This window comes from Lonchura striata, chromosome 11 (genome assembly GCF_046129695.1).
Source record: "Lonchura striata isolate bLonStr1 chromosome 11, bLonStr1.mat, whole genome shotgun sequence".
NCBI lineage: Eukaryota > Metazoa > Chordata > Aves > Passeriformes > Estrildidae > Lonchura > Lonchura striata.
In genome coordinates this window covers 24,573,934-24,600,443 of record NC_134613.1, presented here as the reverse complement: position 1 = coordinate 24,600,443, position 26,510 = coordinate 24,573,934, and the positions used below count along the sequence as shown (strand labels likewise).

Below are 26,510 nucleotides of genomic sequence, written 5' to 3'. Positions count from 1 at the left end.
ACAATTACACTCAGCTAGGTATGGATCTTTTATTCTTCTGGATCTTCAAATCAAAACATGAAGGACTAATGGGACAAGTTTGCAAGTCTTATCAACATCCTGAAACAACACTGGCTGCTGTGAGGGGTCCCTTTAACAGCTTTCAGGACTGGCTAAAGAGATAAGAGAGAGACCGATCACAACATTAAAGTCAAAAGGCAGAACTGAAGACAGCAAGTAAATACTCAGACTGTGCTAAAAATACCTCTGGCTGCTGAATGCATCCAGGGAGAATCAGCCTCAAACCATGAAGAAAAAGAAAAAAAAAAAGCAATCTCATCTACTTTTTAGTTATGGAAAGTGGAAAAATAATTACAGAAAAAGCAGTGCGGAAAAAACTAGATGAATTCAAGTTCTCACCAGGCTTTATCATTGCTGATTTGCGGCCACGTTTAGCTGGGGATCGTTCACCTTCAGAAGCAAGAAGCTTCCTTTTCCCAGACAGTAAGACTGGTGGGACACGGCGACTCTCCTGCCCTTTACGAGTGGGAGTTGTGCTGCTGCTGGAAGTGCTGGGAGAACCAAGGGTACTACGTCGCTTCCTCTTCCCCTCCACCAGATTATCTGCAATATAGGATGCAGGGATTAGTCATGGGCTGTCACCAAACTCCATAAACTCACCCCACCTATCTGTACAGAAGTGGCTGAACTCAATAGTACCTAGAAGATACATGCCACCACCCTCTGACAGAGGAAAGAAAGAAAAAAAAGTATATCCTTCTTCTCAAGCCCTGTACCCTGGTTGTCTATTTTCCTCCCAGTACTGCTAGGACTTTATTATCAAAGCAGCCATCCACCAAGTTTACACAGGTATGGCAAGCATCACTGTCCTTGAAGCAGACCACTTTCCACAAGCCAGTCAATACCACTAAGTTTCTGATGCCAAACAATAAAAGGATCTCAAAGATCTCACTATAAAGTACAAAAAGCATCACTGAACACCCAGAAACACTTAAACATTGGCAACTGGGATCAGGCACCAGAGTTACCTCAAAGGCACAAGACACAGAATAGCAGTCAGCAGCTCAACAGCACCATTACCTACCAAGACTGATGTCAGCTGCTTTGGTCAGGGGCGTGACAGGTTCGTAAGGACCTAGCCCAAACTGCTCCCGCAGGTTATTTGCTTGCTCCTGAGACAGGATAATAGCCATTCGTTTGTACCACTTCCTCTCGCCTTCCTTTTCAATACAGTAGTATAGCTCCCCAGACTCCTTCCGGTGTCCCTTCACCACACCTGGTAAGACAGCAACTAACAGCTGTTAGCCAACCATAACCAGGCTTCTCATCCTCCTGGAACAAGCACCCATTTCCCACACATTCAGCAACTCGGAAAACCAAGTACGAAATTCAAGCACTGCTCTTACCTGCACTGAAGTAGTCATCCTCAGAGAGTGCGGTCACCTCCGTCTCCAGTGGGATAGGATCACAGAGCAAAATATCTTTTCCTAGCACATCACGCTCGTGTGTGTCATCAAAGAGCAGCTTGTACTTTCCTGCTCCAACATCTTGGGTAATTGTCCCCGAATAAAAGAACCCATTTGAGGACCACTTTGCTACAACTCTGAGGCCCACAAAGCTGCTCCCAGTGGATGAATCTGCACAGTCTGAAGGACCAGTCACCACTTGAAATGGGATTTCTGGAGAGTCACTACGACGTAAGGCACAGAAGCCAGAAGTGCCAGATTTCTCTCCTCCATCTGGCAGGCGAACAGAACGAGTAAATGATTTCTCCTCATGTGATGCTGTAGTTGAGAGATCCTCCATACCTGGCAGTCCAGCTAAATCTCTGTAGAAAAAAGCAGTCCCATATAGGGAAAAAAAAATACAAAAAGCATACCCAGAAGGATCTGAAAAAAACCAATTACTAAGTATAAAATACTTGGGTGAGGTGCTTGAAGCTGCTATATGATATCACCATAAACTTTTGAAATACTCAATACTCCTTTTCTTCTAAGACATTAAAACAGAAGTTCCCTATTCTCTTTCTTGCAATATATGAAAGCTACAGTCTCCTTTTTCCAGGGTACCTTGTTCCTGTTGTTCGAGATGGTGGGCGTCCTCTTCTTCCTCGTCCACGAAGTGTCACTGGTGCCCTGCCAGTCTGACGAGGGCCAGGCATACAATCCTCCTCTTCCTCACATGGCAGTGCTCCTGTCTGGCTAACTCTGAGTGGTGATGCAGGCTGCCCAGCCCCTTTCCTAGGGCTAGAGAATTTATGAATTAACTGTTTTGAGAAGAGAAGCAATCTCACTAGAATCCTCCCATTTCCTTCATCATCTCACAACATATCCAGAATTTTGCCTCTTTGCTGCTAAACTGCAAAGTAATGTCTCACAAGGAAACAAGCTACTCCTTTAGGAATAAGAGATGCAAAAGCAAGTACTACCTCCTTAATTCTGTTCATCAAGCCAGATCTTTTTCAGAAAACCTTTGATTTACATCTACCCTGCTTCACACTCTCAAGCCAGATGCTTATTTCTGCAAAACATCTCTTCCTCTTTTCCCAAGACTCTGCACTTACCTAAATTTTCCTAAGATGCCTCTGCTAGTGGGTAAAGCAAGTTCTCCGGTTTCTGTCCCATACACTTTCCCTTTTACAGCTCCAGTTCCTTGCCCTGAGCTGCTGCTGCTGTGCGTGGCAGAGTGACCACTGCTTCCTCCACTGGATGTACGGTGGAGACTTGAGGCCTTAGATGAGAAAGAGCTGACATCACCAAGGTCCCCTGAGGTCAGCGATGAGCCCCCTGTAGTTCTAGAGGGGGACATGTCAGTCTCACATTCCTGGCACTCCACTACAGGCTCCTCAGTTTCCTTAAAATAAACAAAAAAGAGGCTTGCCTAAGATGATGCAAGTGCTAGATGCTTTACAATCACCAGTCCAAAGTGCAGACAAGTTGATACCATATTCATGAAGCTGATGACAGCCACTAGGACTTCTGTCTGGGCTAATCCGTGGAAGACAGTGCATCTCTCACTACAGCCCTGCAGCTGCTCTGTATCAAGAAGTCAGTCAGCAGGGTTGAGGAATATAGTCAGCGGAGGTAGCACAGGGCTTCAAGTGCAAGTGGCATGCTGAGCTCAGGGAGGGGTGAGAGCCCCAGGCAAAAGGTTGTGGAACCTGGACACTTGGAGGCACAGCAGGAACAGAAGACCCATGGACTTTCCCCCATTTTTCAGCTTAGACTGTAAGGGTATAAAAGCCTAGGGTGCCCTTTGTTCGAGGTCTCTCCTTGGAGGCACCAGCTCAAGTTGTTTTATTTAGTTATTGCAACAAGATTAAATTATTTTAAGGATCCAGATGTCTGAGACTATGCCATGGGAAATCTGGGCATAGTCTCAGACATTTGGACATCTGGGGTCCAGTTGGTGAGGAGGTTTGTTGTTTCCTAACAAAACCTGATCTGACTGTGTGAGTGTGGGGTGTGTTGGGACTTGAGCAGGGCACCCATCAACTCATTTGAGCTGTCCACTGTGAAGGCGCCTCAGTCCCAGCTCAGATGGTGCAGTTGTGACTGCCAGAGCGGCTCTGGGATGGCTGGACAGGGAAGTTCCCTTAGCAACAGGGCAGAGCTTGGCTTGGTATCCAATTGATCTGGCTTTGAATAATTCCCACCCCTGTAGAGTGTGAGACTGCACAAATACATGAGACCAGTTTCAGACAGCTTGACATCCAGAATTACTAAAGCTTTCTGGACATAAAAACACGCATCTACAGAACAGTGTTATCAAGTGTTGGTAGGTAAAGCAGAAATGGTTATATGATTGTGATTACAGAAACTATGTAAGCATATTTCAGGACACTCTATTCTCCATTTTTATATTACAATAAGGACTTTTGTGTGTAGTATCAGTTGTAAAAGTATTGAACTAGTTTATCCTTTTGTTTCATTACTCACTGTGATTACACAGCACAAGACTCTCAGGTTATTTACCTTTATAGAAGAGCAGTAACATTTTATTGCTAGCAGGCTGATGAGATTACTGTGTCCATCAAATCAGCATTTCTCAGCTATCTTTCATGATTCTCTAAAGACTTTCCAATTAATGAATGTACATACTACAACACAAGCGTACTCATAAAAGGCTGGTTTGTCCAAGACTTTTAAAATAACTGGATGCACATAGTTAAGTCTTTTGTTGAGTTCTTTGGGACTTGAATGTGTCTTGAGAACACATGGCATGAAGTATACCAGCATCAAAACCACAGCTTTTGCTGTTCACTAAATGGCCTGCAAGCCCGCTCATGAAGAAACCCCTGTCATCACAGATATGTTAATTCAACTTGTTTCCTGCAGTCATAACGCTGTCTCACTTTAAATCCTTCTATTTTTCAGCCAATATCTCATTCCATTTAACCACAAAAACAGGAACTTACCTCAACTACTTTTCGTTCCACCTCTGCACCGTTGATGTAGTAAACATCTGTTATAACACGTGTAACAACAGTCCGCACTTCTCGAATGGTTCGTATGTGGCGACGCTGAACTCGGCCTTTGGGTGGGTGAAGGTTAAATTCCTCCTCTCCCTGTAATAAACAGGATATAGTAAAACCATAACAGACTACAAAAAGCAAACTATTTCTGAGTAGGGCTACCTCTGCAACAGCTTCTTCATAACCCTGTTAAAGTATGGGAGTAGGGAACCTTTAAGCATCGTTACAAATTAATGCAACAACACAGGAGACCCTAAACAAAGGAGAACTGAACACATTTTGCTGACAAATAGAGGAAGGGAAATCACACCAGTCCAAGGAGGAAACAGCAAACTTGTTTAGCATGGCTTCCAATACTCTTTGATTGAGTAGACTCTCATGTGCATCACATCAATCTTGCACTGTCCTTTTATGGCCCTATTAATCTCCTATTTCCCACAGGACACATTAGTCTTAAATCAGGTTTAGTAAAAAATAATTTTTCTAGTCTTTCTGTTGATACAAAAACAATCAACCAACCAATCAAAACTTGTCACATTTTTCCAGAAAATACAGATAGAGATACTTCCTTCCTAAATTTATGCTGTCCAGTGAGTACTGCTACCTTAGCAGTTGATTCAGGACAGCATTTTAAAGTGGTCCTTGGCCTTTTTTCAATAGAGAACCAACTGTTAATGAATCTACTGGCTGAAAGGATACTTTACTGTCCTAAAGCAGTTAAATAGAGGCAGCCCTCATCCCACCTGACTGCGCAAAGAATCCGTGTCATCCCCAGAGGTGCTGACATGCTTTTTCCCACTCTCTTCGGTTTGTATGTTCACATCTTGTTGCCCAGGTTTTTGCAACATAGTGGTTCCCATTTCCACCTGTCTACAGATTTCTTCTGATGTTTGTGTTGCTGTTGTAACAGTTGCCGGGGTAAAAAGACAGTCTGCTGTAGTTTGGATCCCTTTATTCTTGATGTTTTCCCACCTCTCTCGATTTTGATCAATTTGAACAGCCTTACTTTGTTTTCTCTGCATTCTTCTTCCATCTTCTGCCTGAGTGCTTACAACATCAGTCTCCATAGACTCTCCATCCTCTGCACCAGAAGATTGTTGATGGCAGTCCTGCTGCATCCTCTGAGCGATTAGGCTCTGTCCACCACTGCTGTCTGCTTTCTGTTGCTGGTACTGCCAATCACTGGGATTGGTAAGTAATTCAGCATCTTCTTGTGTGCCAGGAAGAATAAACAGATCCCCCCTGCAAACCAGTTACACACAGATCAAAACTACTGTTTAAGAAAACAAGGCAACCAATATGCTGTCACTCAAGTGAAAGCAAGATTTTAAAAACTCCACTCTGGAAGTCACTCAATTGCTTCTTACAATTGCACAGACCTCAGAGAGTTCAAATAATAACAAAAAAACCTTTCAATACATCTCAAGTGATACACAGGGTGGTAAAACATATGGGTGACACTGTACAGAACTAAGTGCTTCTTGAAATAGAAGTTTTCTTGCTACACTCCACGCATTAGGCACCAACCATGCAACTTTCCAGAAGCATGCCATCTTGGAAGTTACTTCAGGCTCTTCCAATGCCTGATTGGCTTGAAACTGATAATCACATCTAGCAAGAAGACCCTGCAGCATAAACATAAATGCTGTCTCATGCTTTCATTAGAATTTGTCTGTTCTGCCAGAAGCACTGCCTCTGCCAGGTAGCATATAGAACACTATACTGAGCCCAACTAGAAGTATGTATTTGGCTTCCCTTGGGTACTTGAAGATTTTGAGGAGTGACTGTCTTCCTTTCTGGCTGTGTCTTACCCAGCACTGTAACTACCTGTTTGTTGTGGTCTTTAATGCAACTGTTGAAACTCAGGTTATTCTTTCTACTAGACCAAGACCTCACTGTCCCATCAAAAGATAGAATGGAAAACACTAAAGAAGCAGATTTCTACTTCTAGTTCTCCAGGCAGCACCCTCTTCACTGTAACATATGCAGCTGTACAGTCCTTTGGAAGGGGACAATAGCAGCAGCAACAACAAACAAACAAAACTGTTCGCAAGATCTTAGAAGAGGAGACAGAAAAGGTATTTAAACAGCCTTAAACATGATCTCAATTGTCTCAAATCCAAGACTTCACTGAAGCATATCAGACTTCTGGAATCACATGGCTGCTCAGTCGGAAGGTAATCCTGACAACCATGTGAGACACAAACATACAGATTTAGTATACTTACCCCATTGTCCCCAGTCTTCTAAGTCACCCAAAGAAAACAGCTTAGCACAATTTCTTTGATGTAGAAAACACATCTGAAAAAAAGCCAACCAGGACTGGCAGGCAAAGACTGTGAGGAGTTACCTAAACGGAGAAGTGGAAAGACCATGACCTCTGGCCTCATCCTCTCGACGAACTTCACAGACACGACTGAATACAGATGATTCTTTCTGGGAGCTAGCAGTGCAGATTTAAGACAAACAAACAAAAATGCATCAGGAAGTGAGAAAAACCCTAATACAGCAAAACAAGAATTCTCTAGCTCCTTGTGAGAACAAAGAGTATTGAGCTTGTTGACCTACACAGCCACAGAATGATTGATATGATCTGTCTCAAAGATCAAGAATGAAGCTGCAATTGCACAAGCAATTTCTGTCATTTCTGAAGACACCCTAACAGCCAAGGGCAATGGAACAACTCTGGAAACCGTTGTGTGGAAAACTGCAGCACCATCAAGAGTTTCAGCATGTACTGTCTCTGCTACCCACCAGGGAACACAGTTAGACCCTTTATGGCTTACTTCACAGCACCACAAAAATACCTGGAACAACAGTCATAAAGCAGACCCTGAGAGTTCATATTCACCCCGTACCTATAAAGGTAACCCCATCCTCAACCAGTGAGAAATGACTATCACTGATCCTCAGCACTGAGGCATGATTACCATCTAGCAAGCAATCCTTGAACAAAAGATACAGATTTTATTCCTATGTTTTCTCACTACTTCAAACCACTATTCTTCACTCAGATTACTGCAGGTCACCATCTTCCTACTGAGATTCCTGTTAGTATTTACAAACATTACTTCCTGTAAGCTAAATCAAACAATGCTAGACATTAAATGTGAGGTAAGATAGATACATACAGATCAAAAGACCAAGGGAATAACTCAGTGTTTTGGTCAAAATGCTAATCTGTGATTTCTGTATACCCATGAACTGATTACCTTTCTGTCAGCTTTATACCAAAAAGACAATTCTCTTTCAGAACTTCTAGGAGATTCTCATATATTTGGATTTTAAGAGATGGATAAGGCAGACTTGCATTCTGGACTGCACAAAACATGCATTTCTGGCTTTGACTACAATCAAATTGAGGCAAAACACTGAAATTAGGAGGAACCACAGAGCCCATAATGAACTAACAAGTGGGGTTCCCATTTTGCCTATGTAATTAAAACCTGCTGCAAGAGCTAAAGAGTTAAAATCACATCTACTACTAGAATGTTCCTTGCTTCTGTGTCTCCTAATTTTTTCCCCCTGAAGCTGATAATATGTGGAAAAAGGATCTACCCAGATATTAAATATTAACTCTGCCCAGCAAGAAGCCCAGTTACCTAGCAGCAGCCTCAGCAGCAGCAGAGGATCCATCTTTCCCATCACTGGCTGCAGGCTCTGAAACAAGAAGGAAAGGAAGGATGTTTCTGGCATCATCCAAAAAGACTGTCCCAACCTTTCCCAGCTCCATACTCTCAGTGAAGAGAGGCTGAGTAACACTGGACAAAGGGTGCCCAGACTTCCCCATACAACTTCTCAGAACAGACCTAAGATTCTACAAGTTTTAGACTATTAGACTGAATGCCACTGTTAAAACTGGTTAAAATCCTGTCAAACTTTTTTTTCCAGATTATGGGCAGGTCCAGAGGAAGTAACAATATGATAAGATGAACTGGAGAATCCCTCCTACAGAGACAGCCTGAGAAAGCTGGGCTTGTTCAGCCTGGAGAGGAGAAGTCTCCAGAAACACCTTACTGTGGCCTTTCAGTACTTAAAAGGGGGCTTATTAAAAAAACAAAACAAAACAAAACAAAAAACCACCAACTTTTTCTACGGGCAGATAAAAATGGGACTGTGGGAAACAGCTTTAATTTAAAAGACAAGAGATTCAGATTAGATGTTAGGAAGAAATGCTTCCTTGTGAGCGTGGTGATGCACTTTCACATGCTGCCTGGAGAAGCTGCTCCAACTCTGGAAGTGTCCAAGGCCAGGCTGGATGGGGCTTGGAGCAACCCAGCCTACTGGAAGATGTCCCTGCCCATGGCAGGGGGTGTTAGGACTAAGTGATCTCTAAGGTCCATTCCAATCCAAACTATTCTATGATTATATTTTCTTATATATATTTTTCCCCACCCAACACAAACCTCGCTTCCTGTCCTGTATACCACTGCCACTATACATCACAATTTGTAGTCTGCTGGAAATACCTTTCCTCACAACAGAGGCCTCTCCTCTCACTTCATCCTTGCTTAGAGCATTGCAGTATCAGAGAAATAAATTTAAGTGACACTGACCAAAAAGAAAAAAGAAAAACAACAGGGACTTAGGGACTATCTTAGGGAATGCCATGGAGAGGTTTTAAGTTAGGGCTGAGATCCAGTAGGACCCATACAGTTCAGGTTTCATCCTCTTACTTTCCAAGCTGAATGGCAAGGACTCCTCACTCCCATCATTCACAGGGGTAACAAGGTTCATTCGCAGAGAAAGTTTTGCATCTGGCTCAGGAACCACAGCAGACTCGCCTTTCTCATACACTTCTGACACATCTGCTGATACCACTGCACTTTCCACAGTGACATTGTTGGTCCCCATTGTGCCCTCTGCTGTGACATCACTGGTTGCTATAGTGCTGTCTGGGCAAGTATCATCCACTGAAAACAGAAAAACAAAAACAAGTAGTAGCTACTGTCATTCTCATTGGTGGGGTTGAGGTGCTAGTTCTTGTTTGAAGACACTTCACTGCATGCATTATTAGTAATGCTGCAGTAGTGGAAATTTCTTTCTAGGGATCTGAACCATGACAATTCTCTAGCATAGGTCTTATCCTTAGTTTGTGACACAATAATTTACTAGCACCCAAGCAGAACAGACTTCAAGGGTGCCGTTTTGTGAACCTAACAGAGAAAGTCCTGATAAAAGATGATGAATAATGGAAGCAATCTTCTTGTAGTCTAAGCTCTTTTGCTACTCAGAAGGCTCTTTTACAATCCTTAATGGAGTTCTATGCAGGACCACAGTAAGGTCCACATGCAAGGAAGACCTGCTCCATACCACCCTGTACTCAGGAAGCAAACACCTTCACTAGAGACTGAGAAAATATGACAAGAAAACTGTGGGGAAGGGATAAGCCATCCCCACAGAATGGGAACATAGCAATGTTTTTTGCCAAGGTAGGTTTGAGTAATCCCAATACATCCTGCACCAAGAATCAAAAGCTTCCAGGCTTTCATTGCAGAACAGAGCCACTTGGGTCAAACTCACCAATTGGTGTGCTGTGTCTCCTGGGTCCCATTTTGAGATGGCCAGTAAGAGGTGGTGTTATGCTAGTTAAGGACTGAATGATATCACCCTCCTTCGGCAAAGTAACATGAAACGGGGCTCCTAAAAGACACAGAGCACCAGAATTAGTAATTTCAAGGGTCTACTTTAGTCCAAATATCAAAAGCACAGATTCACTGTGCTGTGGAAATAGGGAAAAGCATAACACTGGTGCTCTAAAAAAACCCCCTGAATAGCTGCTCTGATATTCCTCACATTTTATGTGGAAAATGTCTCTCAGTGAAAACCTAGACTGGTCATCTGGATGCAGCTGTTCCCAGGTGCTAGATAAAAGGGAGACTAAATATCCTGACATGAACAGGACTTCTAAAGAATGCAGCTTTGCTTCAGAGATGCTCAGGATTTTCCAAAGAAGAGGGAAATGAGGTCAAAAACAGAAATGAAGGTTAGGACAGAAATGAACTGGCAGAGTTACATATTGCCTGAACTGATAACCTAAAACTTACAATGACGGCTGAGGTGGCCTATCCCATCAGGGAAACCGTGCCTTGGTGAATTTACTATGTGCTGATGTTGCAGGATTAAATAAATCAGAAACTTAATAAAATTCTCTTTCCTTTTGCCTCATCCCATGTATTTATTTGCAAACTTTCAATGTTATAGAGAAGTAATTTGCATAATCCTCTCATAGAAAAATGCCTCACCAGCAAACAATTACGTATCATCTGTTTGAAAACTCTGAAAACCATCACCTCTCTGGCTGTCACAAGCTTTAAGGACATGGTTGAGCAACTGCAACATCCTAAAGACCAACCCAAGAACTTCACTTGTATTTTTGCAGTGGGTAGGTACCTTCTAACACAACAGTACTCATGCATTGGAAGGCAAACTGCCCCTCCTCATGAACAGCTTATGAATGTCTGTCGTATCATGGCCTAGAGCATGTCTCTATTTAAACAGTGTTTTATTTCAAAACTGAAGCAACTCCATTGAATATTGATTTACCTACCACAATCCCTTCTAACCTATATATCCACATTTGGCAGGCTAGTAACAAATGATCAAAAGAATTTATGAAATGATCACCAGCACAGGTGATGACCAACAGCATAATCTAATTACTACACCAAGGGCTACCGTGAAAGAGAACAACAACAAGCTTTAAGAAGAATTGAAAAAAATGTGAATGCCTCACCTGAAAGTTTAAATGCTTTCATTCACATTACAGTCTCAACTGTTGTATCAACGAAAACAGTTAATCAAAAGTAATAAACTTTTCTTATGCTCTTATGACCATCAGCTTGTAACAGATTTAGGTCTATTTGGAATTGAATATGGCAAGGGATGTCAAAAGACAACAAAAAGGGTTTCTTCAAGAACACCAGTAGCAAAAGGAAGCCTAAGGAAAACGTGGGTTTGCTGCTCAGTGAGGTGGGTGCCGTGGTGATGAAGAATACAGAGAAGATAGAATTACTGAATACCTGCTTTGCTTCAGTCTTTACTAAAAGGGCCAGTGCCCCAGAAACCCAGATCCTAGAGGCAAGAGAGAAAGTATAGAACAAGGAAGGCTTCCCCTCAGTCAAGGAGGATCAAGTTAGAGATCATTTAAACAAGCATGACACTCACAACCACCCATATGGGCCCTGATAGGATGTGCCCATGACTGCTAAGGGTGCTGGCAGATGTTACTGCTAAGCCACACTCCCTCTTCTTTGAAATGTCATGGAGGACAAGAGATGCCTCAGGACAGAGAGAAAGCCAGCATCATTCAAGTCTTCAAAAAGGGCAAGAAGAAGGACTCGGTGAACTATAGACCACTGTTGCACCTCTGTCCATTGAAAGATGGAACAAATCACCCTGGTCGTCATCATCAGGCACGTGGAGAAGGTTATCAGAAGTCAGCATGCATGGAACAAGGGGCAACCATGCTTGACCAACCTGATGGCCTTCAGTGATAGAATGACTAGCTGGGTAGATGAGAAGAGAGCATGGTGCATGGTGTCTACACTGCCTTCAGGAAGATTTTTGAAATTGTCTCCTGAAACACCCACACAGGTAAGCCCAGAAAGCATGGTTTGGATGAACGGACAGCAAGGTCAGTTGAGAACTGGCTGAATGGCAGAGCTCAGAGGGCTGTGGTTAGTAGTGTGGAATCTAGTTGGGAGGCCTGTAGCTAGTGGCGTCCCCAGGGGTCACTGCAGGGTCCAGACTCAACTTACTCATTAGTGACCTGGATGAAGAGACAGTGTACTCCTGGCAAGCCCCTATGCAATCTTTGTGCTCACTGATTTATGCTTCACAATTTGTTGATAAGAGATTAGACTCCTAAAATATTTATTATTAAAATAATTATTACAATAACAAAGCTGCTTTAGGAGCAGAGAGATGCTCTACAGCTCTTCATATGTTAAGGACTAAGTGATGGCAGGAGAGCAAATAAAACCCTACATACTTTTCCACCATGTTTCACAAGTTTGAAGGCAATTACATAGAGTAGGTCAAAAGCCTGAACTTTCTCCTGACTGAACACCTATCAGCCCTTTAGTGTAATAGAAATGCAAAAAAACACAAACAAGCATTAATTTTCAAATTAATTTTCTTCAAACAATGGCTTATAGTTCTCTTTTGAAAGTAAACCCCGCCAACTGTGATGTGTTTAAATTGCATTTAGATTTGCCTAAGAAAAAAACCAAAACATTTTGAGTACAGCATGAGAGGTGAAATATTATCCAAAGTCAAACACAATTTTGTTTATGCTCTCTTAAAAAGGAAGTTTTGGATTGTGAAAATTGTGAAAGACAATACTGAAGTGGAACCTGACATTTAACCTTGTTATGTAACTACAGCTATTTATCATCATTTCAGCAGTATACTGCCAAACTTATTGTTTTATTTAATAAAACTCATACACTTCTTAAGTTTGAAGACCAGTACTGTTCTGACTATGCCAAATTGTCTTAAAAAACAGTCCCAAATGCTGTGGATTTGTTCACAGAAATGTTCATCTTCAATCACAAAATGCAATGGAGTCACAATACCTTTGAACTTCCTGACCAGTTATTTTGACTCGATCACCTCAAAGCATTGTTTTCTATATAGTAAAACTATTTTTTCTTCTTTCAGTTAAAGGAAATCAAGCAAATTGTAGCAAAAACTTAATCATTCAACTTAACATTAAGTAACATTTGAAGTCCTACAGTCTTTCCCTTTGCCTAACAGATTTCATAGGGGGAAAATACATATTCTGACACTAAAATCATTCTTTGTTCATTCTTATTTAAGGGCTAGAGAACTGTGTTCAAAGATGAAGTCAGCTAAGAGGCACAAACAAAACAGGTGCAGTATCCCACATCTTGTATAATGACACACAGTATGTTAAATTATTTCAGTGGGTCATGACAATACCTGCTGAGCCAGAGCTTGCATGCGAGTGAAAAGCCATTCTACTTTAAAAAAAATCTCAAGAAAAATTTGCTATATTAGCTTCTAGCTCAAAGTGGCTCTGTACACCCCCCAAAGAAAGTTCTCCTCTGAGAATGAAGAAAAGGAAAAAGAAAATAAGGAGACCTACAGGATGGAAAGTACTGACTACCACACACTCCTATTCCTTGCAAGGACCCTGCTGTTATTGCTTCTTGAGTGGGGCAGAAGTCACAAAAACCCCGGAACATTGCCAAGGTCACAGTGTTTTCAGTTCCTCAAGCTGCCCTGCATTTCTACTACAAAGTAGTAAGAGTCAGGAACAAGAATTACACCACGGGGAAAACAGCAAAGTCATGTCCTGCATAGAACACAGTAAGGTATAGTGCTGCTCAACTTGTATCCAATAGCAGTACTCCCTGAAAACACTGAGGATTGTATACAGTTGTCCTTGACATTATTCAAAATATACACCTGTGAACCATTAACCTGAATTCACTTACCACTGGAAGGACTGGGGGATTTAGGAGTTGCCTTCTCCTGTGGTTGCATTTGCTCTTCTTGCTCCAGATTCCTTGTTGTAACAGTATCCTCCATACTCTTTGGTATGGGATTCTCATGCTGAACCATGCATGTTTCAAACCCTCTCTCTTGAAGTGATGGCTGATTGCTTATTACCATTACCTGTCCCAATTCTGAATAATCGGGATGGTTTTTGGCACACAATGCCACTTCTGATTGGATACTGCTCTTTAACTTTGGAAGCAAATTGCGGTGCTCCCCTACAGAAGGCTTAGCTAAAACTTCACTGAGCTTTGCCATGTTCATAGACAGTTTATCCACGTTCTCTGCCTCCCCAGCATCAAAAGTAGAATCTTTCAAAGCTTCTTTTCCCTGACATTCTGGTCCAACCTCTTCTAATTCCTGGGCTACATTTTTGCTATTTTTACAAGAATCATTCACTTCTGTATCTTCATGACACTGTCCTTCCCTTTCAAGAATAAAGCTATGAGAAAGTATATTAACAAGAGACCTATCTTCCTTTATTTGCTTCTCTTTTACTTGCAGATTTTCTTCTTGTTCTTCACACTGAGTCTCAGGAACTGCCTCAGGTTTGGAAGTCTCTTGAGCATATGACAAAATTTCAGGCAGACCAGACTGATCTGCAGCAGCCCGACTTCCAGAAATACATTCAATCTCCTGATGAACTGTAGAGGCTAATGACCCATCTCCTGCACAACCTGCACTAACAGACTGTCCTACAGGCATTCTTGCAGTCTCTACATCCTCCTTTTTTGCCTTTTCACAGTTTTCAGAGGATGCTTGATCACCTGCATTCACTTTCAGTTTTATTTTATCATTTTCCACAGAACAGAGTCTTGAGTCTGAGGCCTTGTGTTCAGAAATCCTCTCTACCTGTGTGGTCTCACTGTCTTGGCCTGTGTTCAGAGAGCCTGAACTGACATCTGTATTCATGGGCTGGCTACACACACTTGCAGAGAGCATCAGTTTACAAGACTCAGGAGGCTGTGACACAGAGTCATCTGTAGACATCTTTGACAAACCATCTGTGGATCCAGAGAGATCTCCTGGTAAGTATAAAGGGGTTAAACCAACAATTTTTTCTTCTCCTTCATGCTTCTTCTCTGGACTCTGAGTTGGAACAAAAATATCCTAAAATGAAAAAGGTGAGACATGGAGTATTAGGGCATCCCAAGTAGGATTGCTAGTTTATTAGTCCTAAAAAAATTGCACTGGATTATGGATCAGAGCAAGTTTAGCACAAAACTACGTATTAAAAAACCACCAATGAAAACAAAAGCATCCAAAACTTTTCTACACATTTATGAGAGCCACAATTGATCTGTTTTTGCTGAGAAAAATCATCACCACATATTACTATCTAGTATATCTTCAGCAAAGTCAGATACAATTCTTGGTATCTTTCACTACCAAATCACAAAATACAGGGCACCTATAGCAAATTAGTAGCTATTTTTACTTGAACAACCAAATGTTTTAAAAAGATTCTCTGTGATATCTATTATATTAACACGAATGCTGTTTTCAGCTGAGGAGAAGTACCACTTCAACTAGTGAGGGTTCTAGCAAGTTCAGGACATTCATAATATTAAGGTATAAACCCACAAACTGTCTGTTAAATCCTTTTGAACAGTTATAATTTCCAGACTTAAAATGCACAAAGGAAACAACAGCAAGAATAAGCAACTTGAGAAACGTCACAAATAAATTCTGGCCTTGTAGAATAAAAATGCTTTATTATGGAACAGCTTCCCTTTCTCCACAAAAAATGATGTTAAGGTCTTGCCCAATAAAGAACTAATTTATGATGTAGTTTGAGATGCAGGATGGCCAGTTCAGCATAAGAAGGCAGCACAGTCTAAGACAACAGCTTCTATGTTCTGTAACTGACTATGCCCTCTTAAGCTGCTCTGCATTTTCTCTGCAGGAAAACCTGCCTCACAGCATGACTGCAACTGGTGGGAACAGCTTAGTAGGGAAGCTCAACATAAAAGAACAGAGATTGACTCAAACACATAATCTGCATCAGCCATATAGAAACCTTGATAAAGCCATGTACATGAACCCTTACATGAGAGAACTCTGGTTGTGATGGTATAGGTAAAGATCCAGGAAAGAAGGTTGGGGCACTCTGGGACACTGGAGTTGAAGCCTGTGGCTGAACAAGAGGTCTTGGAGGGATACAAGGGAGGGCCATCTCCACCAGCACATCTCCTCTCTGCTTTTGCATCAGTTCTCTTCCATCTGCAGGGATAGATGTATCTAGCTGTTCATCTCGTTTGAAAGAGCAGAAAAGACATTAGCACTAAATTCTTGTGTTATATCTGAGTTTTCAACATCATATTAAAAGATTTGCCTTCAGTGGTGTATTCAACTTTGTAAAATCTTGTCTCCAGTGGCATTCTTTTTATAAAGGGGGAGGGGGAAAATCAACAAAAACATCCATATTCTTACTTTCACAGGGGGAAGCAAGTGTTTTGTTACCAGTTCATATGACTATTTTGCTACAGGTCTAGAACTTCTACAATTAGAAAAAAGTGTCTGAAACTCATTTAAAAAAAGCATTGTTCTGAGGCATTTCTTTTCCTTTTACTATCTTAATTAAAATGCAACTAAATTCAGACCCCAATTAACAAAATATCTATTCTAACAGTATTTCACATTCTGTGACAGGAGTCTCTCAGAAAGGAATATCTGATTTTGTATCATACCAAAAGCCTGCAGGGATGGATATCTTACTCTTAATGGTAAATGCATGCTTAGAGAAAATCTTAACAACCAACATATCGTACAGAATAATTTCTCTCAAGGCATCACAATTTAGAATACACACTTGTAGCACATGAAAGGTTTTACAAATATTGTGGAAGTTGTCTATATTAAGGTAAAATAACCTATTATGATGCAATTCTTACCTGTCCTTCCTACTGCCCTAATAGTATAGACTTAATACAGGTTTCTGCTTGTAGCAAGAATGGCTTGTTCCTAAAGAAGATAATTGCCAGCAAAAATCTGTATGCCATACAAGGCATTTCTCATCTTTCAAATGAAGGGGTGCTAGTCAACAGTACTAATTTAATTACGATAGCTATGCAGGAAATATCAACAGCAGATAGAGAATATAGAGAATCATAAATAGTCACAAATACAGATCTCCCTTCATCTATAACCCCTTCACTGTTCTTAGTCCTGCTTCATTCTTTAAACATAATTTTAACAGATTTTGAAAAGGCTACCAGCTCTGACTAAACCAGTGCACAAATATGCAACCACAGACAGTATGCAGAAAAACATTACCTTCTGCTTTCCCCTGTTCAGTAGGACTGCTGGGGACAAGGGCATTGGGTCCAAAGGAAACAGGAGGATGAGAAACTAGGCCTGAAGAAATACTGCAGACCAAAAGGAAACACGGAAATGAAAACCACACCTCACAAAAAAATGCACTAAGTTCTCCTATCAAGCTCCAGCTTGCCACAGTACAACTCTTCTCATAAAAGGCAAGAGTCAGGTGTTCACCAGTAAGAGACTAGCAACAGCCAAGGATTACATGGCCACCATTCATTCATTTCATCACAAAATAAGGCCATACTCCTCTCATAGTGCAAAATTAAACCAAGTAGAAGTCCTTGACTAATGAAGACAGTAGGGGGAATGCACTACTGCAATTAAATTCTCAAAAGAGCTTGGAGATTTTTTGCTTACGTGGAATCACCCTCCTGTACAAGGAATGCCTGTCCAGAGAGCTGTAGAACTTGCAGACTGCAGGCAGGGGTGCATGCCAGAGAACTCCCATCTTCCACCCTGGTTATTGGGCAGCCACTCCCTGCAGTGACTTTGAACAAAAGAAAACAAAGATAGAAATATGGTCAAAACCCCCAGTGATTAGAAAATTACAAGGAATTAAACTCATGCTATTGCACAACTCCTTTTCGGATAGGCAATGACAAGCTGATTTTCAGAGCTGGTAAAGGACTGCATGTGACAGTTCAGTATATGAAACATGAGGACAAAATAGTTCAGATGAAAAAGAAAAACCCGAACAAATTTTAGACTGTACAAGTCTTCCCACCTGGGAATTAAAAGAAAATCCCCAATGGCTCCAATATCAGCATACCTGATCCAGCATACAATACAAATATAGGCAAAGTTCTTGCAATAAAAGACACCTTGCACTGACCACTAACTCAGTGTGAGGAGAAGGTTGTTATTGAATCTTCTGGATAGAGAAGGTTCATTCAGAAGATGACACACCCCTAGGCATAAGTTTGCCTACACTAATTATCCACGCTGCTTTGTCATTACAGAGGCAGAGCATCATTAGTTTCAGAAGAGGGTAAAAGTTGGGTTTTGGTTTTACTCTTCAAGGGGCACAGAAAGAAAGGAAATTAAATGTATTTAGCAAGCCAGTAACCATTCTAGCAGGAAGCGACATTTAGATATTGTTCCATACTATAGTGAATGAGGCTGTAGCCTTTCAGTTCTGAAGTGTTCTCAATTTTTGCAGAAATTACGTGAAAAATACTCATGGCACTCTACACCCTAAAACACTAATATCTGTGAAGATCAAGTAGGTATGATGTTTATAACTACCTCTGGGATAGACATTTTGGTTCTGCTTGTCTATTGTTACCTGTTGCATGATTCTCAGGAAACATCTCTTCCTGAGTTGAGAAGATAGCTGACTCCTCATTACCAGAGCCAAGGGATTCCTCAGTTTTACTGGCACCATTGACAGGCATTTTCCTTCTGGTATGCTCTTCTGCTTCCTGAAGAGTTCTGAAAATGCAAGACACAGTCCTTGACCTGAGAAATTAAAAATATGAAGACCACAACACTACAAAGAAAATCTATCAGTAACAGGTAGAAGGCATTCACTCATGCATAACACAGGGAAAAAAAATGAGAGAAGGAAGACCAACTTCTCCTGACAAAGCAGCATTTTCATCCTTGATATGTTATACTTTCAGAATAGTTTTTTACATTTTCTACCAATCTAAGCAATGCTTAAATGAAATGCAGATTGTTCTACTGACTTCTATTCAATGCGGATTCCAGGAATTTTACTTCACCTCTTTCAACATTATTTTGCAGCAGAATATGATAATACAAGGTGAGCTGAATATTATGTAAGTTTTACATTGGGTGGAATAAGTACTATTCAACAAACTGAAGTTTTACACTTAAAAACAGATAAAACAAAGCTTACAATAGCAAATACAAAAAAGCATCCTGAAACACCATCACTTAGCCTCCAGATTTCTCCTGTGCAGCCGAAGTCCATGCCACAGTGATTACGTTATTTCAAGATAACTTCTGTAACTTAAAATGAAGTATCACTTCTAGTATAGTCCAGTCATACCTTTTTAGGAAAATTACTGCCATATTTTATTATGCAGTGAACTTGCCCTTAAAAACAAACCCATCAATATCTTTGCGTTTAGGAGTTTGACATCACATCTTTTCTCACCAAGGAATGCTGAGAGCACTCCTTAGTCCGCACTGCTGCAAAAAGGTCTAAGTAGTATGTCATCTTTCCCTTTCTCTTTTGCCCTGAACCCTCTCCCACATCTAAAAATCTAGTAACAAAAGACACAAATCACCTTCCAGAATGTCCACAAACTGTCACAGTATACATCACAGTTGAGACAACCACTACACACAGCATAGCCTCATACAATTTTAGAAAACTTCAATCCATACAAAGTAACACCACACCACTTCAGAAGGCTTCAAGCATCTGCCCTACTTATTCTTTAGCCCAGCCTTTTATACCCCTCATGTTCATGCATTGCACCTGTATGCCCTCTGTTCCCTATGGTGATTGGTCAGCACACCTAGCACTCCATGGCTCATTGCTGTCAATGCTGCTCACCTGCTTTTCACAGTTGGGCCCACTGGGGATGAGGCTCAGCTGCAGCCCCACTCCCAATCAGCACAAACTGTGTGCCTACAGCAAACAACCTACAGAGAAAACAGACTTGCTTTACCTTTCAGACTTCTCTGCCTGGCTTTCCAAAGTAGTATGTGCTTCTGTACTGGAGTCAGTTTCTGTGTTGTCTGCACAAAGTTCTAGGAAGAGAGATAAAAGAAAAATACCTGGATTAATATACAAATAAAAAAATGTAGGTTGGTAATTTACACAAATACCAGGGCAAGCCTTATATTGAAAAAAAAATAATTTTGAACTATCTATGATAATAAGAAAAAAAAAAACAAAAAACAAAAAACAAAAAAAAAAAAAAAAAAAAACAAACAAAAAAAAAAAAAAAAAACAAAACAAAAAACAAACCAGGATGAGTTTTTTACCAGGGAAGGAATTCAGTAGCAGATTGTCTAAATATTTTGGAAACTGATTAGGAAAGAAAAGTGAAAGAATAAATGGTAACGCTTGGACAGGTACAAGAAAACAAATTAATTAGTCCAAAGGAAAGAGGGGGTAAAATTCTTTGCAACAATCAGTGAGCTGTGAACTCATTTTTGAAAACTACTAATACCATATTTCCTGTCAAAAACATATAACATTTGCAATTTAAAGAAACCAGAAAGAATCCACACAGTAGCAAGAAGACATCTATGATCATTTTCACTTACCATATTTAGACTCATTCTTAATAAGTCTGGAAGAAAGGACAGTGGGTCCAGAGTGGGGCGGATGCCCAGCATCTCCCTCATTAGGCACCAAGTCACTCTCAAACTCCTGGCTCTGTGACAGTTCTAGAACTCCGAACTGAAGCTGTGACATGCCTGTATCTAACACCAGACATCCATTACAAACATACATACTAAAAAGAAAAAAATCAAGAGCTATCTATAATTTTTACAAGGGCAAAAGACATCCCCTCTAACATAAAGTATTTAGACTATTGCTGAAACTCTGAATAAACTAACTGATCTGATCTCAGCTGTACTAATTAAAATATGGTATCAGAACAGGGACAATGGCCACTAACTCAAAAATCTGTATTAATCAGCAAGGGCTTATGTAATGCCATTAGGAACTGCAGCAGACTTCCATTCTATGAAGAGAAAATAATCTTGATAATACACAGCCTGTGTCTGAAAACCCTCTGATGACAACAGCCATTATGCCAGTTCATAATAAGGCTCCATTTCCTAACGATCACAATGCATCCCTGCTTCTTCTAAAACCACCTTCAATCTTGAAGATCCATTTTAACAAAAATAAACCAACCTTTTTTTTTTTTTTTTTCAAATACCAAAGCATACAAATAAACTTTCAGAAAAGGATGTCAATTTCTGACCTATTACTAACAGCACAATTACTCCTGGTGAGACAAGTGAGTCAGCTCAACTGAAAAACTGCGCAGACGGTCGATACTATTCCAAAAACCCAAAAAAAACGACCTGAAATGGAGAAGTTACCTTCTACACACGGTGAAGAAGCACAGTCCTCAACATCACCTTCACTTCGTTCCCCGGCCTTTCCAAGGGCACTGCAACAGAGAGATTCGCTAATGTTGTGCAGGGGCTCCTGCAGGCCGCATTTCCGCGGTTCGTGTTCCGAAGGGTCACTTGGCACCGACCAGGCGCTCCAAGCCCTCCGCACCGCACATCCTGGCCGGGGCCGAGCACGGCCGCTACAGCGCCGAGCCCGCCTTCTCGGCCTGTCCTCAGCACGAGAGATTCCAGCAGGCCAGAGAGGCGGCGGCCGAGAGCCGCCATGGCCCATCCCACGTACCTGCTTTCCCTGCCGGGCGCTGAAGACTCCTCGGCTGCGCAGCCGCGCGGTCCAGAGGCGCTCGGGCGGGCCGGGCTCTGCACGGGCTCTGCAAGCACGGCGCCGTCAGCGCGACCGCGGTACCCGGGCCCGCCATGACCCCGCGCCCCGCCCTTACCTGCGAGTCGCTCCAGCGGCGCCGGGCTGCCAGCAGGACCGCGAATGATGTCCTGGAAGACAGAGGCGGGGGCCACGTCAGAGCCGGGCCGGGCAAGGCCGGGTGGTGCTGCGACCGCGCCGGGCGCTCACCAGCACGGGGCTCGGGCTCCGCCGGGCCGGCGGCCGGCGGGCCATCACGCCGAGCCAAGCCCGCTCCGCGTCTGCCTCCGCGCCCTGGGGCTGCGAGTCTTCCACGATGAGGAGGGGCGTCTCCTGCTGAGAGAAGCCAGGGTCCAGCGGGCTGTTGCCGCCGCGCTCCATGCAGGACGCCACAGGCTGCGGAGCCCGGCCGGGCCCTCCACCGCCCGCCCGTCCGCCGCCCAACCCAGCCGCACTTCCCGCCGCCGCCATCTTGCCGCGCGCCGATTGGCGCGCGCGAGGCGCCCGCCCCGCGCTATTACCGGGGGGACGGGGCGGTGTTACCGGGGGGACGGGGCGGTGTTACCGCATGCGGCGGTGGCGGGGCCCGGACCCTGCGGACCGGACCGAGATCGCCCCGCAGCGGCGCCGCCCGCGCGACATTCCGCGGCAGCTCAGGAGAGACAAAGAGCCTCGCTCCTTTCGTCCGCGGTGCTCGCTCGAGGGCGAATGCATCGACCTGTGGTGCATGGCGGGCCAGGCGGCGGCGGAGGTCCGGACCGGGTGCTGGGTTCGCGCCGGGAATAGTCCGCACGGTGCTCTCCCGATCCCCTTTTCATCTGAGGTACAAAACAGCCCAGTGCTGGGGATCCCGCACGGACCGAGCATCGCGTACCCCGGACAGCCACCATCTGGTCCTTTCTTGGATATCACGGGAGAGTGAAATCCTGTTAATTTCCCTGTGTTTATATGACCAAACGGTTATCGGAGAAGCCTTGCGCATAATTGTGACAGTATTGTTGTCTTTCCAGCATTCACCTTCTTGCCTAAAAAATAGTGAGTTTGAATAGCGTAATTTAAATCTACTTTTGCAAGTTCTGTTTTTTATTTCTGCACCTCTGTATTTTATAGATGAGAATTCTGTATATTTTATGTAATAATATGTTGTAGAATCAAAACCACAGAATCGGAAAAATGGTACCTTGAAAGAAACGCTTACTATGTAAAGTCAGAGATAAAAGATTGTACATAGCGAAACACTGTAAAGATGAGTATGTTACGAATTTTGTGTGTAATGTGAAGTCCAAGTTTGCACATGCATGTTAAGAATATTAAAAAGGCTACAAATGTTTGCAATTGCTACACAGGAGGGATACTTTAGTGCTTGATTGTTCAAATCCCAGAAGATGCTCCTTTGTATATTAGAAGATGCTTCAGCATGTATATTAAGCTGTATTATTGAAATGGGTTTTTTTTAGAAGTGTTAACAGTTACCTTACAAAATTCACAGTGGATAATGAAGACTAGAAACAGCAAATGTGCCAGTCACTTTCTCAAAATTCCTTTCAAATTCTTAAAAACTTTGATTAAAAAATCCTCACACAAATTAGGTTTATATCTGGAAGACAAGGAGTTAAGAGCCAACATAGATCTCTAAAGACAAGGTGCTTAACACTGATCTTATGTCAGAGCAACAGAACATAAGTGGCAGAATAACAACTTTACTAATAGAAAGACTTTTAGCAGTATCTATATAGGATTCTCATAAGCAAACTAGGGAAGCATAGTGGTGATGAAGTTTCAATAAGGTAAGTAAAAAACTTGTTTGGTATAGAAAGTAATAATCCTTACTTCAAAACAAGTACATTTAAGTGAGGGTTCAAACATCAGTGTGCTGTTCCTAGTCCACTGTTCTTTAATCACTTTGGTCACAAAATAAGTACACTTATAATCCACAAGCAATCTGAAATTGAGGGGGACTAGAAGTACTAGAAGAAAGGTGGTTTTTTTTTAATTGTCTGGAAAATGGACAAAGTACAATGCAGGTAAGAACAATGTTATATAGAATTAAACAACTGACTTCACAAATTCAGGAGGGGGCTGCTGGGCTGTATGGTATTTCTGCAGAATAAAGCAATGGAGGCAATAAAGCAATAAAGGATTGACAAACTGAGTCAATATCATTCTACTGCCACAAAAAAAAAAAATGGAGCAAACAATAAGCATTATACTTGTGTGTAGTATGTAGACCTTAGACGCATGAAGTAATTCTTGTACTCTCTACTGGCACGGCCTAAGTTAAGCCCTGCATCTAGTGAGAAGATGGCAAAAGATTTGACTACCATAACATTCTTCAAATAGAAAAAAAGTTGGTGGCAAATAATTTGTTTCTCAATAATACGTACAGTTTAGAGGACAACTGAATTTGCTTTCAAATTAACTCCAAGGAGGTGTAAATTAAAGACTAAACAAATAAGTAAAAATATTTTAAAGGCAAGCCTAAAGAAGTTCTAAAAAATCATGCCATATCTAACATTTAAGATTTTGTTGTTTTGGGTTTTTTTCAGTAGAAACAAATGTAAATGTGTAGAGTTGATCTTGGTCTGAAATGGGAAGTTGACTACATTATCTTTAGAATCTCCTGCCAGTCTTTTTTTTTTTTTTTTTTTCAATAGGACAAAATTGAAAACTCAGTCCAGGTGGTCAAATTTGTAAATGCCAAATATGTGTGTGTTTTAAAGCTGACTGCACGTTATTTGTGTCAAATTTGTAATCTCACTTTTTCCAGCTTTGTTATGCTATGAGAATAAATGCACTCCCTTCTTTATAACATAAATACCTTCATTTAAGTATTTTTCTGCAGCTGGCAGATTGCCTTTTTTCTGAGTCTAATTATAAACTACAAACAGGGCATGGCTATCTTTGTCTAAGAAAGAATAAAAGAGCATAATGAATCTTTGCTTCCTTTTGCTTCAAACAAAACATGTCCAACACCAGACTTCCAATGAATGAAGGTGTGGTGACTGATTTTTCATATTTGGAGGATTTTTCCAAATTTCTTGTATCTTACAGAATTTACAATAGTGAGCTGACGCTCTAGTTGATCTTCATCCAAAAGCTCCCTGCCACTGCAGACCACTAACTATGGGAAACAGTAAGCAGGACTGCTATTCCTCATTCTCATTTCTTGCACTTTGAATCTGGTTCTCCATGTCTCAGTGTAGCCCTAGGCCCCATCTTCAAAACTGGACAGTATTCCTAGAAAAAGGACCAAATTCCAGACCTGATTTCAAATGAGACTTAGTTACAACAAACGAAGATACCCAGCAAGATAGCTAAGCTTGCTAAAAGACTAAGGATGCTACTTGTCTTTGGAAAACCAGCTTTATGTTTTGTACTGTGGATTTTAACTATTGTGATGCAGACGCATTTAAAACCTACCCGGCCAATTTCCGTATGCACTGTTCTCTGCGCCATTACTTTAGGAACAAATAGTGCCTGGCATTCACCGCTCTCGGGGGCCGTGAGTGCAGAGGCTCGGCGTGCTACCGACGGCTGAGTCACCGCGAGCCGCCAGCACGACACCCAAGTGGCCGGGGGAGCGGAAGCGACCGCCGCCTTCCGCCCTCGCTCCCGGGTCACGGCAGAGCTCCTCTGGAGTCCCGTCCCGCTCTGCCGGGGCTGCCCAGACGGGGCCCGCAGCGCCCCAGCGCTCCCGGGCCCCGACGCACGGCTGCCCGCTCTCCCCGCGGTACTCCGCGGAGAAATCGAACGCGGGTGATGAAGACGGCGGCGGCGGCCAGGCCCGGCCCCGCTCGCCCACTTTAGCTGCACCACGCCGACGAACAAGACTGATGCTACCCTGCTTACATCAGGAGAGCGCCGCCGGCGGGACCAGCCTGCCTCCTGCACCGCCCCGTCCCGGTACCGCCCCCGGCACCGCCCCGGCACCGCCCTGCACGGCACCGCCCCCGTTCCGCCCTGCATGGCACCGCCCCGCCCCCGGCACCGCCCCCGGCACCGCCCCCGGCACCGCCCCGGCACCGCCCCCGGCACCGCCCCGCCCCGGCACCGCCCCGGCACCGCCCCGCCCCCGGTACCGCCCCCGGCACCGCCCCGGCACCGCCCCGGTACCGCCCCCGGCACCGCCCCGGCACCGCCCCGGCACCGCCCCCGGCACCGCCCCCGGCACCGCCCCGGCACCGCCCCCGGCACCGCCCTGCACGGCACCGCCCCCGTTCCGCCCTGCATGGCACGGCCCCGCCCCCGGCCCCGCCCCCGGCACCGCCCCGGCACCGCCCCCGGCACCGCCCCCGGCACCGCCCCCGGCACCGCCCCGGCACCGCCCCCGGCACCGCCCCGCCCCGGTACCGCCCCCGGCACCGCACCGCCCCCGGCACCGCCCCGCCCCCGGCACCGCACCGCCCCCGGCACCGCCCCCGGCACCGCCCCCGGCACCGCCCCCGGCACCGCCCCGCCCCGGTACCGCCCCCGGCACCGCCCCGCCCCGGCACCGCCCCGGCACTGCACCGCCCCCGGCACCGCCCCGCCCCCGGCACCGCCCCCGGCACCGCCCCCGGCACCGCCCCGCCCCCGGCACCGCCCCCGGCACCGCCCCCGGCACCGCCCCCGGCACCGCCCCGCCCCGGCACCGCCCTGCACGGCACCGCCCCCGGCACCGCCCCGGCACCGCCCTGCACGGCACCGCCCCCGGCACCGCCCCGGCACCGCCCCCGGCACCGCCCCCGGCACTGCACCGCCCCCGGCACCGCCCCC

At 43.8% G+C, this 26,510-nt stretch overlaps 1 protein-coding gene across 4 annotated transcripts in view; it reads right to left on the bottom strand.

The window, feature by feature from the left end:
- TP53BP1 (tumor protein p53 binding protein 1) overlaps positions 1-22,227 on the bottom strand; it is a 28,459-nt gene extending 6,232 nt beyond the window's left edge. For 2 of the 4 annotated variants that reach the window (XM_077785985.1, XM_077785987.1), the window contains exons 1-21: positions 21,966-22,227; positions 21,678-21,886; positions 21,362-21,432; positions 20,570-20,728; positions 19,966-20,047; positions 18,609-18,754; positions 17,681-17,810; positions 17,276-17,367; positions 16,050-16,222; positions 13,939-15,109; positions 9,998-10,117; positions 9,151-9,387; positions 8,077-8,134; positions 6,825-6,917; positions 5,218-5,716; positions 4,418-4,567; positions 2,564-2,853; positions 2,070-2,246; positions 1,407-1,828; positions 1,085-1,276; positions 400-603 (exon numbers count right to left, since the gene is read on the bottom strand). In XM_077785985.1, the coding sequence (XP_077642111.1) occupies positions 400-603; positions 1,085-1,276; positions 1,407-1,828; positions 2,070-2,246; positions 2,564-2,853; positions 4,418-4,567; positions 5,218-5,716; positions 6,825-6,917; positions 8,077-8,134; positions 9,151-9,387; positions 9,998-10,117; positions 13,939-15,109; positions 16,050-16,222; positions 17,276-17,367; positions 17,681-17,810; positions 18,609-18,754; positions 19,966-20,047; positions 20,570-20,728; positions 21,362-21,432; positions 21,678-21,886; positions 21,966-22,226 (4,936 nt within the window). In that variant the 5' untranslated portion in view covers position 22,227. Of the gene's footprint in view, positions 1-399; positions 604-1,084; positions 1,277-1,406; positions 1,829-2,069; positions 2,247-2,563; positions 2,854-4,417; positions 4,568-5,217; positions 5,717-6,824; positions 6,918-8,076; positions 8,135-9,150; positions 9,388-9,997; positions 10,118-13,938; positions 15,110-16,049; positions 16,223-17,275; positions 17,368-17,680; positions 17,811-18,608; positions 18,782-19,965; positions 20,048-20,569; positions 20,729-21,361; positions 21,433-21,677; positions 21,887-21,965 lie in introns of all 4 variants that reach the window. The other 2 variants (XM_021541838.2, XM_077785986.1) reach the window with 2 other exon arrangements.
- Positions 22,228-26,510: the final 4,283 nt, after the last annotated feature.